The sequence below is a fragment of the Symsagittifera roscoffensis genome, chromosome 2 (assembly GCF_963678635.1).
Source record: "Symsagittifera roscoffensis chromosome 2, txSymRosc1.1, whole genome shotgun sequence".
In the NCBI taxonomy this organism is placed as follows: Eukaryota; Metazoa; Xenacoelomorpha; order Acoela; family Convolutidae; genus Symsagittifera; species Symsagittifera roscoffensis.
In genome coordinates, this window is record NC_087063.1 from 73,511,474 (window position 1) to 73,532,555 (window position 21,082).

General features: G+C 34.5%; 3 protein-coding genes across 4 annotated transcripts in view; 1 reads left to right on the plus strand and 2 right to left on the minus strand.

Moving 5' to 3' along the window:
- Nucleotides 1-21,082, minus strand: part of LOC134840490 (Bardet-Biedl syndrome 1 protein homolog) — a gene marked incomplete in the record, with an annotated part of 512,639 nt that overhangs the window by 222,665 nt on the left and 268,892 nt on the right.
- Nucleotides 1-21,082, minus strand: part of LOC134840491 (uncharacterized) — a 453,696-nt gene that overhangs the window by 163,722 nt on the left and 268,892 nt on the right. The gene's annotated exons all lie outside the window — the stretch shown is intronic.
- LOC134840485 (A-kinase anchor protein 17A-like) lies at nucleotides 1,244-11,002 on the plus strand. Of its 2 annotated transcripts, none has more exons than XM_063856319.1 (8): nucleotides 1,244-1,416; nucleotides 5,280-5,815; nucleotides 6,526-6,653; nucleotides 7,342-7,438; nucleotides 7,952-8,089; nucleotides 8,925-9,198; nucleotides 9,780-9,952; nucleotides 10,489-11,002. In XM_063856319.1, exons 1-8 carry the CDS (start codon nucleotides 1,279-1,281, stop codon nucleotides 10,907-10,909), a joined length of 1,905 nt encoding a protein of 634 aa, XP_063712389.1. In that variant the 5' UTR covers nucleotides 1,244-1,278; the 3' UTR covers nucleotides 10,910-11,002. The 2 variants fall into 2 exon arrangements, with proteins under 2 accessions (XP_063712389.1, XP_063712390.1); XM_063856320.1 differs by having other exon boundaries at nucleotides 8,961-9,198.

Consider the following 21,082-nt stretch of genomic DNA (forward strand, 5'->3'; position numbering starts at 1 on the left):
ATTTGTTCCGGAATTTACAGCAAGTTAAATATGCCGACAAAATTTATGTTACAAGTGTATGTACGCGGAATCCACGTAAGTCTTGTAAGTGGATTCCACTTACATTTTGGAACATGTTTAAACACTTGTATCTGGAATCCAGGAACATCAGACAGAAAATTGTGCGCCTATCCAGTGCACAGTTCGGCCTCGTAATGAAGAAATGTCTTTTTCTTCAGGCTCAAATTTACTTTCTTGCGGTTTGACTTCTGATTTTTTTTTAAAGAAACCTATATAAATTCAGTTTGTTTCCTTTGTTAAAAGGAAGGCAAACTCTACTATCGAACAGCAAAAGTGTACAGGTCACGAAAAATCTGATTTCAAAAATGGAATTGAATTATCAGATATCCCAGTGGAATGAAAATTTTACTTATTGATCGTTTTTTCAAATTATATTTTTCAATCAAAAAATTGCCAATCATATTTTTTTCCAAAAACTCAAAGAGCTTTAAGAGTATCTATTTTTTCGAAAGTTGAGATGTTTTTAAGTACAGACAGTGTTATTTTTTCTGTTCATTTGCGTTCATAAGCTCTTTTCCAACTGTCTGTTGGCTATGTTTTCAGAATTGTCAAAATTTTCGCAGAATTCGGGCTAATTGCTCAATGACGGGCTTTCCTGCTCTGCATTGAGTTAAATTTTCCATATTTCCCTTGTTTTAAATTTTTTGTGGTTGCGCCGTTTAATTAGTGGCCTTATGTTCGGCTTAGCGTTGTACTTTTTTTACTGCCTCAAAGAAAGTTCTGATGGAGTCAAGTATGGTAGCAGCACGCACAGTTGAGGCTTACAAAAGTCGGAATCCGATTTTTTTTATCGTGTGTGCTTTGTGCTAAATATTCTAAACGATCATTTGAAATTCGATACTTTTATCATAGGCTGCGAAAAAAACTCCCCTGGTTAAAGATTACCTCCCCTGTTGCTTTTCATTTGTGCAGAGAAGTGAGAAGTGGACAATTTTGTAGAAGACGAATAAGCTATCAACTCCTGTCAGCTCAGCGCTGTGCATCCACAACAAAAACATGATTATTTTATGATTATTATACCAATATTTTTAGATTGGGTAACATGATGAATATTTGATGCAATCATTGTTACCTTAATAATTTCCACCTTTTGTTTTTTGTTTTAAAAAAGTGAGAGGTGAAAGTTAACATTTTTGAGCTCGTGGAATTGCGGGTGTTTTAATTTGCTCTCCATTTCAGATAAATGAATTAACCAGGAGCTTTTGAAGCCGACCGATAATGTTTGCAGGCGCCACCATGTGTGTCCACTCTGAGGATGCAATGGAGCTGTGCGCTGAATACGGCCTCTATTTGAAACCAGTGGCCAAAATCCTGATTTCAATTGCGATGCCTTCACATGCAGCTCATTCAGCCAAGGTAGATAAATTTTACAGGCACTTTGGCGTTGTAGACCTACCCGACCCCACATAATACGAAAATGAAATTCTCGAGTAGCTTGTTTCAGCTTGTTTATCTGTTCAAAAAATTAAAGCTTGTGTTTTTCAGCTGCCAGTTACTAAAACGCAATAGAGATATAGTTCATAATATAAAAGTTTAAACAATCAGAACTTATATGTTATCAGAAGTTTTGTTCCGAACATTGGGAACCGGGAGGATCTTTGTCTTCGGGTGTGTTTTCTGTGTTTTTTTCGTTTTCCACCAAAAATCAATACCGCAAAGAATCATTGGAATGGGCGCAATGATATATCAAATTAAAGCCCTTCACTGTTGCTGTTGTTTTTAGCCCAATATTTTGGGCGTGTCCGGCATGCTCTCGCCGAGCCTAAGGAACAATGCGGCCGCAATCGGCCGGAGCCACAAGTCTATTGGGGCCAGGAAAGTTGGGTTTTGGGGATAGTTAAAAAGATAAAGTGCAGTATGGGGTGCTGGGCATAGGAGGCAGTTAGGGGGAAGTTCGGCAGCCGTGGTCGAGTGGGTTAGGCACATGTCTCTCAAGGTGGGACCGGGTACGGCGAAATGGATGACATCTCCCCCTCCCCCAGGTTGTTCCTGCACTGAGCAGGACAGGGGCTAATAAAAAAGGGGGAAATTCAGGACCATCTTATTTTAAAATGTGTTAAGTAGGTACTGTAGCCGGATCTTATTTAAGCGAGGATGCGTCTAGTTGAATGGGGGTGTGTCAGTTCTGTTGAAGAGACGTTTGATAATCTCAGAGAGAGAACTTTTGGTAGTGGGCTTCATCAATGGCCTTTTGAACTCAGTGAATGCAAATTTGCTTAAGAAGCGTTTTATATTTCTTGTTTAAAAAACGCTAAGATGGCTAAAATCTGTTCTAGAGTTTGAATCGTTTGCCTCATAAAAACCAGTTGGAGTTTGTCTTTGAAAGTGTATAATGTTTCGGTGTAGTTTTTGCGGGGGTGGGGGGGGGGGGGGGGGAGGCTGGTGAGTGAAAGTGTAATGGACTTAGGGCACGTAAATTTTGAGAGCGAATTTTGATGCGATTAGCTTATGGTAAAGCCCTTCACTCGTGTGGTGCCAACGACAGTAATAAATTTTCAATAGCTTTTCTGTATCGAGAAAAAAAAACAAATCAAATTTTTTAGAGTTAAAACCTAGTTTTTACAGAGTACAGCACGCGAGTAGCTCTTATAAAATAATTCAATCAAGTAGTAAAAATAAAATGACACGAGGAAAACAAGTTTTGGAAGTTTCACTTATTGCTATTTTTTGGCAATAAAAATTTCTGCAACAAATCTTTCTGAAGAAATTGTGCTTTTCTTTTTTTCTTCCTAATTCAATTTTCTGAGACGAAATGTGGATTAGACAAAATCGACGCGTTCTTCTTGATGTCAGATCCTCTCACGCACAAACAACGACTCTAATTTTGAAAAAATAGATTCTTTATTTTGTAGTTTTTTTCTTTTTTAAAATATGTTCAGAACATTCTGTGCTACTTGCACAGCAACTGGCTAGCCTGGTTTATAATTATAAACGCGTTAAAAACGCCTTGCTTAGAACTTGAAGTTTTTCCGAGAAAGAAACTGCTGTTTTTCTTACAATTTTTTTGTTTTTGCGATATAGATGTTTATATTCAAGTTTTCAGAGTATTCTCCATTCTGAGCAATGTTCTGAATGCTTAAGCTGTTAGTTGTTGGTGTTATTTTTGTATATTTGCATGTTACTTAACCAATTAATAAGATTGCGGTTTTGACTAAAAGCTTGAGGCTTAGTTTTCAAGAGTTTCTTTTGGGTCAGCTGATTATACGCCAGTCTGTAATTTGCTTTGTTCGCAGTAAAATATTCTGGTCACAAATTGGAAAAGTGGAAAGTTTTAAGTTACTTAATATTTGTTACCACTTTAAACTTAAAGGAAAGAGAGTTTTAGGTTCAAAAATGTTTTAAATGGTCATATACGGATTTCGAAAAGTTCAAGTTTTTCTGTTTTGAAACAGTTGCTCCCAACATATAGTTTGCAAGTTGAGAGCTTTAACTCATGGCTATCCGAATATGCCATGCCTTTCGTAAGAAGTAGTTTCTGCCCCCCCCCAAAAAAAAGAAAATTCTGCCCCTTAGATGCAACGCCCTAATTTTGGCGGAAAAGAAGTTTTGGCCTTTCAAAATGTTCAAACAACGGCCAAAAAAAAATCGCCTGAAAAAGTTCAAATTTTTGAAATTGATGGTTTTTGATTTTTTCGAAAACTACCTTGCCGAATCTGAGATAAAAGGATTAATCAGCAAGTAGGAGTTTTAGACGCAGAAAGAGTCTTTTTTTTCAAGTTTCTCTGCATAGCGATCATGTCAGATTTTTTTTCAGAAAAGCCTCATTAAGTTTAGGAAAAATCCATGTTTTGAAATATTGACCTTTTTCTGGAAATTTTTTACTTTCCTAGAAAACTACCTTGCCAAATATAAGATTAAGAGTGCAATAGAATTATCAAGCTGTAAGGGTATTCCCTGCATGATCGATTTTTTTCTAATTTGGAGAAGGAATCCGCTTTAAATTTGAGAAATGTTTGACCAATTTTTGACCCTAAAATTACCGTGCCAGTTTTGAAAAATGTAATGAAACGGAGATTTAATCTCCCCTGCAAAAGTGTGTTCTCCGTAATTTTGATAGGAATCAGCTATGGACTTGATAAATGCCCAATTTGACTTTTTGGCGTATTTTTAAAATAACGCATTACCTGTGTGGCAGAGTTAATTTAAAAAAAAAAATACTATCAAATAGGTAGTTCGAACTGTAGTTGGGCTTCTAGTGTGTACAGTTGCGAGCGCAAGTGTCTTCTAATCGGTAACTAGTCTTCCCAGTAAACCACGTTTCTTTCAAAACTTGCTTTTTTATTGAACCATAACAACTTCCAGGCTCGTTACAAAATAGCCTATAGGTAATGTGGTCGCCTTTGCACCTTTGAATCCCGGGTTCGAGTCATGGCCGGACCTTGTTTTTTCAGTATGTATGAAGTTGAAATTTTGTTCCGATAAAAATTTAATTATCAGGTTTCTTTTGTATCCTCAAATTTTGTCGGCTTAGTTGCCACATCACGGGTTTTCTTGTGCCTGAAGCAGTTTTCATTGTAGTCTCAAGTGTTCTTTAGTGTAGATTTATGGGGGAAGGGGGACTGAAATCATTTTTTTTCGGCTCAACTGGTGTCTGCTCAAAAACTCCCGGCTTGTTTTCGATTCGTGCGTTTTGTTCCGTTGCTAATTTAATATTCAAATGTTTTGCTGGGAAGGTTTAGAATGTTTATCAAAAAATACGAAAATTTTAATTTACCCAGTTTTTTTCACTGTTTTTAGTTTTTTTTTGGCTTACGTTTTTTATGTTTTTCTATCGCAAGTGAAGCGAAACTGCGCTTCGCCTCTGTGTTAAATTTTGTTAAGCGCCCTTGCTGCAAATGCTTGCGTTTGTGACTTTAATTTCCAGGTCGCGGGTTCGATTACCGTACATCAGTGTTTTACTAGTTCGATTCTTTTTTTTTTCATTTTTGACCCTTTGTAAAGAGACATTTTGCCCTTTTCTCACTTTTTTTTGCGAAGTGCAGCGTCGCATCAGTGTTGATTTTGTGCTTCATGTATGATATATTCATAAATGTTTTGAATTATATGGAGCAGTTTGCTATTTTTCTCGAAGTTATATACTTTTTAGAACATTGCATTTGTTTTCGTGAGCGACGAGAAGCTCAGCTTTGCCTCTGTGTCATTTTTAACGAAAGAAATGGTTTTATATCTGTTAGAATGATCCTGTTTTTAGTGAAGTAAAATCAAAGTTGTAATTCCAGGTTCTTTCAAATTGGGAGGTGATGGAAAAAATTCGGAAACTGGCTGACCCTGTTCAACTAGTGCATCTGAAAGTTGTGAAAAGTACGAATGAATTCATGCGATACGAAGGCGAAATTGACAGCACTTCAGATCTGAAGAAACTAATCGAGCTACTCGATGGGAAGATTATTAAACTAGGAGGGTATTTGGAATCTTTCAAACTCAGAGCTAAAGAGAGCAAAATTGAGGTGCTAAATGAAAGCAACTGGAATACTTTTTTCGAAGGATGGCCCGAAAGTGACGAAACACAGCCAGGTTTGAGACCTGACACTATTTATCTAGAATCTTTACCCTGTCGTTGGTTTGCTACCAAATCACAAGATACCCAAAATGGCAATAACGATAACGTTGAGAAAGAGAAAATGAAGACGGCAATAAATATCGAAGAAGTGACTAAATCGAACGTGGTGATGCCAGATGTTGAAGTTGTCCAGACAGTGTTTTCGAGATTCGGTCCGATCAGAGTCATCGACATTCCCATGCTGGATCCATACAGGTAGGTTGACCAAATAATTTAAATGTAAGACAGTTTTTTTTTTCAATTAATTTTATTCCGACCACGAAGTGGGAAATCACGTTGTATTAGTGTTTTTCATTATTTTTCCCCTTTGTTTTCAACCCAAAATCAGGTGGTCGCTTAAATCAACGTTAGATGGGATCGAGTGATATATCATGTTAAAGCGATTAAATTACACACAGTGGGGTTTTCTTTAACATCATGAGTAGAAACTTATATGAATACATTTTCAGTTTCAAACTTAGTTGTTTAATGAGATAGGACAGGCCTATATTCAGTTGCTAGTTTGTTAAAAAACGGATGCAGTTATGCAGTAATGGCTAAGTCCAACTAGACCGATTGTCTGTTTAAGTGTCAATGAACGTAGTGAAGACACAGAGGTCATCATGGTTTTTTTTTCAGGTAGTTTGATCAGGCTCGAAATTGATTTCGGCGGTTTGACTTTTGGTTTCTTTTTAAGTTCAATTCAAATTCTCAGCTAAAATAAAGGCAAATTACGCTCTTTAATTACGAATGTGTAAATGGGACGAATGAATTGCGTTTTAAAAATAGATTCAACTGTTCAGGTTTTCCAACGGAATAAAAAAATACCAAGTTTTTCATGGTTGTCGTAATGTGCATTTTCTGCTATCAAAAATGCATGCTATCAAAAACTTATTTTTGCAACCTAAATTTGTCACGATATGCAGGACGGACGATGACAGAAGAGGCATTGGGACATTCAGTGCATTTGGACCAGGCACTTCGGGCATTACTTTCAGCGCCTTCATCCAATACGAGGACTACTCCTCATTCGCAACTGCAATGGAGGCACTAGGTAAGTGAAGTGATTGGTTTTGTTTTGCGAGACCGACGAGAGATCGTCATTCGTTAGATCGTGTATTCGATTCCATGCCATGGCAATGATAGTATGTGAGGACGAGCTCTCACTTGACCTGTAGCTTCAGGTCTACCACAGCCTGACCAATTTCGGCAGCAATAGTGGTACCACGTGAAAGTTCTAGACGCAAAAAACGGCATTGAGTCGCAAAAAAGAGCTTCGCTAAACAAACTCTGGAATGTAGGGAGATAATACAAATGGACTATCTTTTGCTAGACCTGTAAAGATCAACTGATATCTCATCTGCGATTCGCAGGAACAAAAAAATATGGAAGAAGTAAAATTATAGTAGTATCTACTTATTAAGCCGCAGCACTTGAATGCGAATGTCCATGATTTTTTTTGCCGTTATTCCAAATTGTTTGGGCTCCGTCTTAAATACTAGGCTAAAAGCACTCATCTAATTTTAGTTTTTTCTAAGAAGTTTGTTGGGAAAATCACTTCTCGCTTTGAGTTAAAACAGTAGGTTGGATACCTTGGCGTTTAACTTTCTTATTATCATATCTTTTTTTTTAATAGATGGGGTTTGGCTCATGTTCTAAATAGTTAGTCAACTATTGGAAACTACTAAGACTAAATATAGCGCGGTCTTTCATGAATCAACGCGTCTCTGTAACTGTTTCAGGGAGACACAAGTTGATGTACAAGCCCAAGTATGGCAGTGGGGCCAGCTCGACTGCCAACAGAAGCTACGTGGCAAACATCAAAGTCCACTTCGATCGGTAGTTAATTTTGTGTTGTGTGTTAATATTCAGCAATTTTTAGTCGCGGCTAGGATTAGTAAGTGTCCTGGTTCCATTTTTACTGGGAAAACTTAGCGCATATATATATATATCTACACTTTTTGATGAAATTTTCCAAAGATTTGTCGAATCTATGTGATAGATGGCCACAAAGCATGCCAATTGTTAGCAATTAAGTGAATAAACATAAGCAATTGTGTCACAGACCTTTTCTTAAAGTTAATTAACCCCACTTGACCCTGTAAATTAAATTGGGGACTCTTTTATCAGAATTGTAACTGCCATGACACTTTGAAGTATGACTGTCGCATTTGTGTTGAGTGTGAGTAAACCAGCTGAAAATGTACATATGATATAAATCAGCCAAAAATTATGCCATTTAGACTGAATTAGCATGATGTTGGCAACCGTTAAATACTTGTTATATAAGTATTATGTAACAGTAAAGTATTTTGATTTGGTTTATGATACCATCATTTGTGTTTTGTGTAGTAGTGGTCACCTGAGTGAGAAGCAGATAATGAGGCGGAAGATAGAGTGTATGCGAATGAGACAGGCGGAGAAGGAGAGGGAGGAGCAGAAGAGGAGGGAGAGGGAGGAGAAGGAGGCCAAGGAGAAGGCACTCCAGCTGTGAGTAGAGAAAATTCAACGCTTATACTTTCTCAATCCTCTAACTAAAATAGAATAAACAGAATAGGTGATTTTTGTGCAACTAATAGGAGCATCCTTTACGAAAAAAACTCTTGTTTACAAAATAACGGATTTTTGGGTTGGTGTTGCTAGTTTTTTTTTGGGTTGTGCAAGGCGTTGAACTTGGTTTCGCGCAGAAAACACTAATAGCTCAGATAATAAAACTTATTTTCATTCCGTAGAGTGACTCAATACAAAGAGCTTTGATTTCCATTTTCTCTTCGAGTTAATTAAAGCTTTTTTTTGTGACTCCGGGAAATTTAAGTTGTAGCTTGATTCACACTGAGAAGGGCTCAAACTTGATAAGTTACTCACCACCATCTGGCGTTTAATTGTAGTAGCTAATTTTGGTTAGCGAAAATACCCACCAGAATACAAAGTTCCTTCCCACCAAATATTTGAACGAGGTCCACGAAAAGTAAGAGTATTCTGAAGTTTTTGCTTTCTATCGATGTGGTTTTTAAATACAAAAATGAGTCTTTTTTGAAATACAGCCCATTAATCGCCTGAAGGTATTGTTAATAGTTTTTCTTTTAATATCGATAGAAAGCTTAATATCGATTCTTTTAATAGTTTTTCTTCATGATATCGATTGAACAAAAAGTTTTCAAGCTAATTTAAACCACAAAATTCATTATGTGGTATAAAAATTGGGAAAGTTGCTGAAAAGTTGTTCGAAATTTTAGGGGGCTGCCTAAAAAAGTGAATACTGTTCAGCATCTTTTTTTCTTTCGTTTAAATTGCATACTGAATGGGTGCCCCTGTTGTTGTTTAGAGATTCCCTGTTAAAACCCAGAACCATTCTGCTTAGAGCGGCAGAGACTGCAGCACATGCTGAAAAACAGAGACTGAAGTCGGAGAGGAAGCTACTCCGAGCGGAGTTGAAGGAGAAGGACAAGAAGGAGAAATTGCTGTTGGAGATTGAGAAGAAGAACCAGTCTTTGCAGCGACTGGCCAGTGAGCAGGCCAAGTTCGACTACGAACAGAAGGCGAATGCGAGAAGAAAAGAAGCCATGAATCTGTTGCATTGTCTCATATTCAGGATAAAGGTAAATAGTTTCATGCAAATATGTCAGTCATTGAGATAAATTCATAGTGCTGAAAGCGATTTTCTGTTGATAACTTCTTTATATGAAGATCCGATATAGCATTTAGCCAATTTGGTCTTTCGAGTTTTTTTCTTTTTTAAGAAAGAAGCATACCAATTTCAGTAAGATCTTTGGTCCGTTTTGTCCACGTGCTACATCAAATTGAAGTTATTTTTTTATCTGTGTAGGACTTGAAGAGTGTAGTTGACTTGTCACTTTAGGTCAAAACATGGCTCCAAGAGTCAACTTTCTTAGTTCTGGTTTGTTTCGAGAGTGTTTATATCACAGAGATTACAAATGTTTGATCACAGTGACTTTTGATTTATAAAGATTGGGAAAATGTAGTTGCTTCGGCAACAAAGAGTGAGAATATAGCTGGCTGGATAATATATCTTGCCGACTTTTAGCCTTCTTTTTTTACTTTTGACACTGTTGGATAGATGTTTCCACAAATGGAAGTATTCTTGCTAGTTTCAAATATTCTCCCTTTCTTTTGTTGCGTCACATCTTTGTAGAAGATAATGCTTCTATTGTTTGTGCAGGACCTGAAGAGTCAGGAGATAGTGGAGCGGAGACTGGCAGAGTTGGAGGCAGTGAGAGTTGCAGAGGTGAAGAAGCAGAAGGAGTTGATAGACAGACTGCAACAACAGCAGACTGCCGAGAGGGAACGACACCAACTGCTACTCCAGCAGCACGAGAACAACCTCAGACAGAAGTGAGTCAGATAAACTGTCAGTTTTAATTAGAAACAAGTTTAGTCTAACTGGAAAGTTTCTCAAATTTCGATCTTTTGCTTTGAAATTGTCGATCTTTTTCTTTGTTGGCATCCAAACTCCACATTCCAAAGGCTATTTTTTATTTAGTGCAAAAGTAATTTGGAACACATGTATTGTCCAACTGGAAAAAATGATGTTTTCCCCTTAAATCAGACACTTTTCCATCAAGTTCTCAATTCATTTTGTTGGCGTCAAAATTTCATATTACATAAGGCCGTTTTTATAAGGACGTTTTTACATAAGAGGAAATTGAGATGTGCATATGGAAATCAAGTTATCTCATTAATGCTAAAGCATATTTTTTTCTCGGCGGAATTTAAAGAGGCAATTGGAATTGAGTTTCAGGGAAATATTCCATCGCGAGCGAAGTTAAGGGTAAATGGGTCAGAATTTTTTGTCTCTAAAATTTATATCGATTAGCCTTAAGCCTGTGAATTTCTGTGGATAAACTTTTTGCGAATAATCATTTTTTTAGGTTACTGGAAAAGATGTCTGGAAAAGACAGCAGCGGGAACCTCTCCTCTCCCGAGAAAGACGACACTAAATGGAAACCGGTAGCCTCATCATCAACCACTGTTTATTCTAGCACCAAACGTCGAAACAGCTCCTCCGAAAGCAACATTGACGAGCTCAAATTAGAAGCTACTAGCGAAGTTGCAAATACAATATTCTCTTCAATGCAAAGAGACGTAGAGCAAAAATCGCTGTCATTTGAGAAAAATAAACATCGAAGAAAATCTTCCCGCAGTAAATCGAAAAGTGGACGCAAAAGGTCATATCACAGTCCAGGTAGCAATAGGAAAGGGAAAAGGTCAAGAAGCAGAGGCAGGAAAAAGCCAAACAGAGAAAAAGGAAAGCGGAGAAAGTCTTCGTCTTCAAGCTCGGCAAGCAACTGAACAATGTTTTAAAATGAACTTGAAAACTTAATATCACGTAAACTGTTGTTTCTGTTAGTATTCCTTAGCTTAGATAAAGTTATCGTTCCCTAACGCTGCCTTTTTTTTCGCGCACCGAGTTAATTAGGAAAAAAGACCTTTTTTTCTTATTAAGATTTTAATAAGAAAAAAATAGCTATAAATGCTATACCGAATCCGAACTACCATGTGAAACTATTTACGAGTGAGTTGTAGTGCGAGTTTAATTGTCATATAAAATTACGATTATGGTTGCGATTAGGAAGCGTTATTAAAATGGAACCTAGAGTTTTTTAGGTGAATAATTTGTTAAACAGAGTTATTTGAATCATTTGGTCGCCTAGTAATTTTCATCAACAACACATAGTTTCAGCTTGTTTGAAGTTTCGAAACGTTTTCTATTCAAAATTGTTTTTTTTATATTGGTTTTAAATTAACCAATTCCGATTTATTCTATTTCAGTAAAGTTTTTATTTCACTTATTTAGGTCGCGATGATTTTTTATTTTGTTTTTTTTTTCAAGAAAAGTAAAAAAAAAAATTGTTCATGCTCAATTTTGATGTTTCGCTGTTTACACAAGCAAAGCTTGTGTTATAGAATGACTCTTTTTTCCAACCTAAGTCGCAAATATTTTCGCGACAAAATGTATTCAGTTTGAAAGTGTTCATTTTGATCAATCACCAGCCTAAGTCAGAAAAAATGTTCATTTTGACTCAAAGTAGACTCAAAGTTTTACTCATTAAGTTTTTCCCAATAGCGTCATCGGTCATATTTTTGCCTGTGTATGTGAAGTGCAACTTCGCCTCTGTGTTCACATTTGATTTCAGTACAGTTCATTTTCTCTGATAAAAGGAAGGCAAATTCATTGTCGAGCAGCAAAATAGTAAAGCTAACAAAAACGTGTTCGACTTCTAGTTTTGATTTATAAAGTAGAAATTTCTAAGTAGTGATTTGCAGATTTTTTAGCAGAGAAATAACTCTATCTATTGTTCCAAGTTTCTCCAATTAGGTTAACCTTATCAAAAAAGTGTCAAAGATAAATTGTTTTAAAAAATCAAGTTGTTTTTAGGGCCATCTATTTTTTTTCTGTTTGCTTGCGTTTATTGACTCTTCCAAGTCTGCTGAAAGTTAATAAGTTTGCAGAAATTCAAACCTCCAAAGTTTTTGTGGAGCTTAGTTATTTGTGAACATTCGTTCTTCTAATGTGTTAAAGCTCTTTTAAACCGTTTTTCCGCTTGTGTATGCAAAACGTTAAGTCAAAATGAAAACTTTTGGCCTAATTAATACCTCAAGAAGTAAGTTGGCAAAACGATGAAATAATCAGAGACTGTGAAAACTGAAAACCTATAAGCATGTTTCACACTCAGTGAACTGAAGAGTGAACATTTATTAAGTCATATTTTTCAGATTTTCGAAAAATGTGCGAAATATATATATACCAAAGGTGGTTTTTTATTTACACCAATTTCGGTAACGCGAGTCTAAGTGTTCCCTAAATATTTTTAAGCCTGAGTGAACTTCTCATTTGATAAATTCAAGACTTATCTATGGTGCTAAAAGTGTAAGAAGAATTATCGCCTCACATAAAAAATTGTTCCGACTTGAAATCTGGCAAAAATGGTTTTTCTATATCCTCTGGTACACAATTATAAGAAAATGGGCCTATTATCAAGCGTTGCCGATTTCGTCGAATATAAATTTACTCTAATTTAACAAAAATTAAAATGCATACTCGTCTTATTAAAATTTGCATTATTAAACAAATACACGCAGGGTTAATAAACTAATTTCAGTAATTTAAGAGCTATTAACAAGGAATTGCTTTTAGGCGGAATTACAAGCGCAAAAAATTAACTCGGGGTACTATGGAGTGTATCGGACAGTTACCACAACAAAAAACTTTTGTCATGTGAAAAATATTTTGCAGGCCTCGCAGCAAAAGAATTTTGACATTTTACTTGAAACCTTGGAAGCTGATATTTTACTTTGTAAATTACTGAAATGTTAGTAAATTAATGAAGTAAAATAATAATTTTACGGAAAGTTTGTAATTGTAAATACTGAAATGGAATTACTTTTATATGCTAATTAGCTAACAAAAACAAGATTAAACAGTTACTGAGCAAAAAGCACAGTGTTCCGACCATATTCTTAAAAAGACAGAATTTTTTGTGTTTTTTTTCAAACAGTCTTGTTTTTTGTGCGTGGTGTGATGAAAAGATCTGGTGAAAACCGAAAATAAGGTTTATAAGACAGTCAAAAAGAATGGACAAATTGGTTAAGTTTTCGTCAGAAATTGACAAGCAAAACAAACAAAAATTATAAAAGTTTCTTTATAAAAGTTTCTTAAAAACAAACAAAAATTTTAAATTGTTCGATTTTTTTTGAAGAAGATCTTTGAATTTTGTCACAAACATGCCGCTTTAACCTCAAAAAATTTTTGTTCAATTTTGTTCATTTTTGTTTTGGTAAAACCATACTTTTATGGCTTATCTTTTTCTGTTAATTCGCTAGAAATTAGACGTACTTGAATGCGCGTGGAAAAAAAATGATTTTTTAAAACACCTGAATACAAAGTATTGGTCACTTATTTATGTTACTCATAATATAGTCGTTAATATACAATAATGACTGCCCAAACTTAACAATTTATCCAAAAATTTCTCTGCCAAAACCTAGTTGATACTAATTGAAGGGTAGTTAAATTAATCTGAGCTTTGTCATGATATACGAGTAACCTTCTTTCGCTTTTTATTCTACATTCACGAGATAATTGGTACAATATATTTTTAGTATTTTATAGGAATCTTTTTCAGTTTTTTAGAACAAACTTTGTGACTACTTAAAAATTATTTTTGTGAGTTGCCGTCTTATACGAATAATGTTGGTACCCGTCTTCAAAATATTTGGTATTTGATGGAGTTTAAAACCTAAAACTTTTTTCATGTTTTTTTTTCAAACTTATGTTGTGTTTTCTGCGCCTGGTGTGTGAAAAGATCTGACGAAATGCCAAAATTTCGATAATTAGACAGTCACAAAAGAATGGAAAAATTGATTAACAGTTTTTGCCAGAAACTGCCGAAAAAAACGAACAAAATTTCAAAAAATCTACAGTTTTTGATTTTTTTTTGATATGTTCTAAATATTTCAACGCAAATGGCGCTTTATTCTAAAAAGTTCAGTAAATGTTTCTCTGCTGGATGAAACTAAATTTGTATGGTTCATCTATTTATAATCAATCGTTCGAAATTAGACTCAATCTAAAAATTTCAAGCCAGTTTTTCTCAACAATAGAACAATTTTTTGCAAAATTTTTTTAATTCGTTCGAAATACGACTAAAATGGCATTACTATGATATATCACTCAACACATTCCAATGTTTATTTGTTGTACCTGATTTCGGGTGGAAAAATTTGAAAAACTTATACACGCCACGCCCGAATACAAAGTTTTGCTCACTTGTTTTATATTCTACTCATTTTTAAATAGTTAATGTACCATGTTTACAAGCCAAATTTTACAGTTTATTGAAGATTTCTAATTGATTCCAATTGAAAGCCTTCGGGAAATTCGAGAGCTTTGTCAAGATATATGAGTAACCTTCTTTTGCATTTAATGCCACAATCGCAAGCTAAATGGTAAAATCTTTTTTAGGAATATATTATTTAGGATTTTGTATGTTTTATAAAACAAGGTTTGTGAGTATTTGAAAAATTGGCGTCGTAAATGTATAATTTGGGTACCCGTGTTCGATATGCTCGGTAATTTGGGAGTTATCAGATAAAATTACTTTTCAATCTAATTAAACTTGCGATAGCAAGTGTCTCGTGCTGGGAGACTAGAAATTTTCCTGTTAACAATTTTTCTTTTTCATATGTTCGAAATTAGGAAATATAAAAAAACTTTCACTTGCTATCGTGATCAGTTTTTTAGAGATTAAAGATAAATCACGAACCTTGATTCGGTAGTTTTTATATTTTTGAAATGATTTGTTTTTCAGAATCGTTTTTTTTTTGTCAGATTATTTTCCGTTCTTCGCAAATACAGGCATTTTATCTGTTTATTTTTTTTAATGTTTTTTGTTTCCAGAACATAAATTTTCAATAAGAAAAAAACATTCAATTTTTTAGTTGAAAGTTGTTCTGTAATTTGTAAATGTATCAACTCTGATTGTTTTTGAGTTTTGTTTTGTTTCTTCGGCTAAATGGTTTTTGTTTATAAATTTAAATTCAAGGACCATTCTGCTTATTTGTTGAAAGGGTAATAATCTTGCTTTAAAAGACAAATCATAGGGGTTTCATAACAGTCGAGACCTTTTTTTGCGAATTGAAAATACTCGGCTATATTAGACTGTCGTCTGTCCGTTTATTTTATTAGCATAGTTACTGTGGAAAGCATTTTTTCTCAATTGCAGATAAGATATTTGGCATAGTTTTTTTCATGGGCTTACTTTCCAAAGAATAGATTTTTATTCTGATTAAAACATTTTTTTAATTTAAAGTTGTTCTGTAATTTGTATATTTAGAATGTATGTTTAGTAAATTTTATATTTAGTGCTGATTTTGATTATATATTTTTGGGCCTCGTTTTGGTTCTTTGAATAAAAGTTTTCTGTTCACAAGTTCAATCTCAGAAACAATTGTGATCATTTGGTGAAGTGGTTATTTTCATGCTTGAGAAGACAAAGCTTGAGAGTTCGATTCCGGTTTAAATGCAGGTAATTTTTTCCAGGATTTTTTTGGCTTTTTTACAAACTTTCATTAGACTTTTTACTTGCTTTCAGCCAAATTTTTTTCATTTGGTATCGCAAATGGTGCGGAGTGGGTAATTATATGGACCGGTGTTGATTTTTAAACTAAGTTTTTGCCATTTGAAGTCTGCTAGTATTGCAATCTACCCGAATGAGTTCTCAGCAAAAATATCAAAAATTTAAAATAAATTGTTTTTTTTTCTGGGTTTTATCTCTATTTGTTGATATGGTTGCTTAGATTCTGTCATCCCAATTTGCGCAGTGCTACAAATCGACTACTTTACCGTGACTTTCAATGCTCGAGATGCAAGCCTGACATGCAAGGACTTTCCCCATTGCATGAGCACAACAATTTGAAGACAACTGAATTCAAGTTACTGAAATTGAACAAAATGACTTATAGAAAGAAAAACTTGACAACTGAAACACTATTTTAGAAGCGCAACTAAGCAAAAAAAATTGAAGTTTGAAACGTTACCGTAATCCAAACTTCGTAGCATACAAAACCTATTTCAATAGAGTGCATTAATAGCAGGCTGCTACAACTTTTAAAAAAAAAAAATTATGCAATTCAATTATATGCAGTTATTTTTTCAGTTATTTATTTTTCTGTCAAGGCGGCGTTTATTTATTGTTATTGATACCTCATGAAAAATTCAATTGTTCAAAAACAGGACGAGGTTTCAACTTTATCTTTCGACCGAAGTGGTTGAATTAGGTGTCATAGTTCGAACAAAAATTGTCGCAGAGGGCTTTCAGTCCAACGAGCTGAAAGTTATTTGAATAAAAACATTAGGCCCACTCGGGTCAAAAGATCAATCGAAGTAAGTCGAACCAAATGTGAAAGTTCGAACAAAATCCATAGCCGCGCAGGGCCTATGGTCGAACTGATAAGAATGAAATTCAAGTAGAAACGATTGTTGTATTTTTTAAATGAAATAGTTGCCGCACTGTAAAACGTACACTGTGGGATTCTAAAGTTGGTCGAAAAGAGATAGAAAATGTAAACTAAACTCCGTTTTTCAAAATTCTTGAACCCTGTTTTATAACAGTAGCGTCGGTTTAGCGTGTCATTACGAACCTTCTTTTTTAAACCTAACTCGCAAATAAAAGTGTTCGTTAAAAAAGTTCACTTATTTTGGAAATTTTAAGGTAGCATTGGAAATGGCATATCATCCGTTCTCTGCTTCATTTGCGGCTAGAGTTTAACATTTTATCTGCAATTTCCTAATAAAAAGGCTTCCGTAGGTGAGTGAGACTCAAAGTCGGAGGTTCGAATCTATGACGTAGCCGAATTTTTGCTAATGCGAAGCTCATCTATGCTTTTTCTTATTGTACTTATAAAGCAAGCTGATTTTTGTCGTGTTCTCGCTATTGTTTGCGAAGCAAGGCTGCGACTTTGTGTTAACGTCCACTTTCATTAAAAATCAAAGCTCTTAATTTTGGCAGTGTGTTTTGTTTTCAAAGTTCATTCCATTGGTTAATTAACAAAAAGGGAACCAAAAAATCATTTGTTTTTCTCCATGTTTTGTTTTTTCTTAATTTTTTATCAGATGCTTTTGACGAGAAGGCTGCAAAATCATCTCAAGAAACACTGCCAAATGTTCATACGGCAATGTCGGCGAAATTAGACTGAAGAAGATCTAGTAGATAGAAACAATACCAAAAAAACTTGTATCAGCATATAGATTTTTTTCGAAGAAGTGTTTGGATCTCTACAACCATATCCCCTTTTCGAAAAAAGGGGATTCGGTAAAATGTTTTAAGTTCTGTTATGCTTTACCGTTGAATTATTAAAAGTTGAAAATTGTTAAAAAACTTTGCTAATGCGAAGGTCTTTTATGCTTTTTCTTATTGTACTTATAAGCAAGCTGATTTTTGTCGCGTTCTCGCTATTGTTTGCGAAGCAAGGCCGCGACTTTGTGTTAATTTCCACTTCCATTAAAAATCAAAGTCTTTAATTTTGACAGCCTGTTTTGTTTTCAAAGTTCATTCCAATGGTTAATTAACAAAAAGGGAACCAAAAGAATCATTTGTTTTTCTCCATGTTTTGATTTTTCTTAATTTTTTTATCGGCTGCTTTTGTTGAGGAGGCTGCAAAATCGTCTCAAGAAGCACTGCCAAATGTTCATACGGCAATGTCGGCGAAAATAGACGGAAGAAGATCTAGTAGATAGAAACAATACCAAAAAACCTTGTATCAGCATATAGATTTTTTTCGAAGAAGTGTTTGGATCTCCACAACCATATCCCCCTTTTCGAAAAAAGGGGATTTGGTAAAATGTTTTAAGTTTTGTTATGCTTTACCGTTGAATTATTAAAAGTTAAAAACTGTTAAAAATTTTTGCTAATGCGAAGCTCATCTATGCTTTTTCTTATTGTACTTATAAGCAAGCTGATTTTTGTCGCGTTCTCGCTATTGTTTGCGAAGCAAGGCCGCGACTTTGTGTTAATTTCCACTTTCATTAAAAATCAAAGTCCTTAATTTTGACAGTCTGTTTTGTTTTCAAAGTTCTTTCCAATGGTTAATTAACAAAAAGGGAAACAAAATATTCATTTGTTTTTCTCCATGTTTTGGTTTTTCTTATTTTTTTTTTATCAGTTGCTTTTGTATGAAATGTTCTTACTGCAATGTCGGCGAAAATAGATTGAAGAAGAACTAGTAGATAGAGACAATACCAAAAAACCTTGTATCAGCATATAGATTTTTTTCGAAAAAGTGTTTGGATCTCTGCAACCATATCCCCCTTTTCGAAAAAGGAGATTCGATAAAATGTTTTAAGTTCTGTTATGCTTTTCCGTTTAATTATTAAAAGTTAAAATTTGTTCAAAATTTTTGCTAATGCGAAGCTCATCTATGCTTTTTCTTATTGTACTTATAAAACAAGCTGATTTTTGTCGTGTTGTCGCTATTGTTTGCGAAGCAAGGCCGCGACTTTGTGTTAACGTCCACTTTCTTTGAAAATCGAAGTCCTTAATTTTGACAGTCTGTTTTGCTTTCAAAGTTCATTCCAATGGTTAATCAGCAAAAGGGAACCAAAATAATCATTTGTTTTTCTCCATGTTTTGTTTTTTCTTTTTTTTTATCAGCTGCTTTTGACGAGGAGGCTGCAAAGTCTTCTCAAGAAGCACTGCCAAATGTTCATACGGCAATTTCGGCGAAAATAGACTGAAGCAGATCTAGTAGATAGAGACAAAACCAAAAAAACCTTGTATCAGCATATAGATTTTTTTCGAAGAAGTGTTTGGATCTCTACAACCGTATCCCCCTTTTCGAAAAAGAATGGGATTCGGTAAAATGTTCTAAGTTCTGTTATGCTTTACCGTTGAATTATTAAAAGTTAAAAACTGTTAAAAATTTTTGCTAATGCGAATCTCATCTATGCTTTTTCTTATTGTACTTATAAAGCAAGCTGATTTTTGTTTTGTTCTCGCAATTGTTTGCGAAGCAAGGCCGCGACTTTGTGTTAACGTCGATTTTCATTAAAAATCAAAGTCCTTAATTTTGACAGTATGTTTTGTTTTCAAAGTTCATTCCAATGGTTAATTAACAAAAAGGGAACCAAAATAAAGATTTGTTTTTCTTCATGCTTTGTTTTTTCTTAACTTTTTTATGAGATGCTTTTGACGAGGAGGTTGCAAAATCATCTCAAGAAACACTGCCAAATGTTCATACTGCAATGTCGGCGAAAATAGACTGAAGAAGATCTAGTAGATAGAGACAATACCAAAAAACCTTGTATCAGCATATAAATTTTTTTCGAAGAAGTGTTTGGATCTCTGCAACCATATCCCCCGTTTCGAAAAAAGGAGATTCGATAAAATGTTTTAAGTTCTGTAATGCTTTACCGTTGAATTATTAAAAATTAAAATTTGTTAAAAATTTTTGCTAATGCGAAGCTCATCTATGCTTTTTCTTATTGTACTTATAAAGCAAGCTGATTTTTGTCGTGTTCTCGCTATTGTTTGCGAAGCAAGGCCAAGACTTTGTGTTAACGTCCGTTTTCATTAAAAATCAATGTCCTTAGTTTTGACAGTCTGTTTTGTTTTCAAAGTTCATTCCAATGGTTATTTATTAAAAAGGGAACCAAAATAATCATTTGTTTTTCTCCATGTTTTGTTTTTTCTTATTTTTTTTATGAGATGCTTTTGATGAGGAGGTTGCAAAATCATCTCAAGAAACACTGCCAATTGTTCATACTGCAATGTCGGCGAAAATAAACTGAAGAAGATCTAGTAGATAGAGACAATACCGAAAACCCTTGTATCAGCAGATAGATTTTTTTCGAAAAAGTGTTTAGATCTCTGCAACCATATCGCCCTTTTCGAAAAAAGGAGATTCGATAAAATGTTTTAAGTTCTGTTATGCTTTACCGTTGAATTATTAAAAGTTAAAATTTGTTTCAAATTTTTGCTAATGCGAAGCTCATCTATGCTTTTTCTTATTGTACTTATAAAGCAAGCTGATTTTTGTCGTGTTCTCGCTATTGTTTGCAAAGCAAGGCCGCGTTTTTGTGTTAACGTCCACTTTCATTAAAAATCAAAGTCCTCAATTTTGATAGTCTATTTTGTTTTCAAAGTTGATTCCAATGGTTAGTTAACAAAAAGGGAACCAAAATAATCATTTGTTTTTCTCCATGTTTTCTTTTTTCTTATTTTTTTATCAGCTGCTTTTGACGAGGAGGCTGCAAAGTCATCTCAAGAAGCACTGCCAAATTTTCATACGGCAATTTCGGCGAAACTAGACTGAAGAAGATCTAGCAGATAGAAACAATACCAAAAAACATTGTATCAACATACAATTTTTTTTTTCAAAGAAGTGTTTGGATCTCTGCAACCATATCCCTTTTTTCCAAAAAAGGGGATTTGGTAAAATGTATTAAATTCTGATATGCTTTACCGTTGAATTTTTAAAAGTCCATGGGGCGAATTGTTGGAAGAAAAATTTGATCTGGATTTGAAGTACATAGAAACGTTGATGGCAGCAAATTGACTTACGATGAACAAGGAAAAAATCAAAACAACTGTTTTTAGCTCAAAGAAATTAAAACCATACGCAAATATGAGGGAAAATTATGTAAACAGAAAACGATGTTGGATATTTAGGAGCTCAAACTAATCGCAAGTTGTGTTCCACTGCACATATCCGGCATGTGAAAAATCGATGCGCTAAATTCATTTGATTTCTCTTCGACATAATTCTCAAAATTAGAACTATGTTGTCGTGTGAACATTTCATATAAGTGTACAAAAGCTACGTACAACCAATTTATCAATATGGAACACTGATTCATGGATGCACATCAAAAACAAAAATTAGATAAAATGCAAAATCAACAATTTTTTTTAATGAGAATGATGACCGGAAAAAAAAAGTTTGATGAACCAAATTCGACGAGTTAAA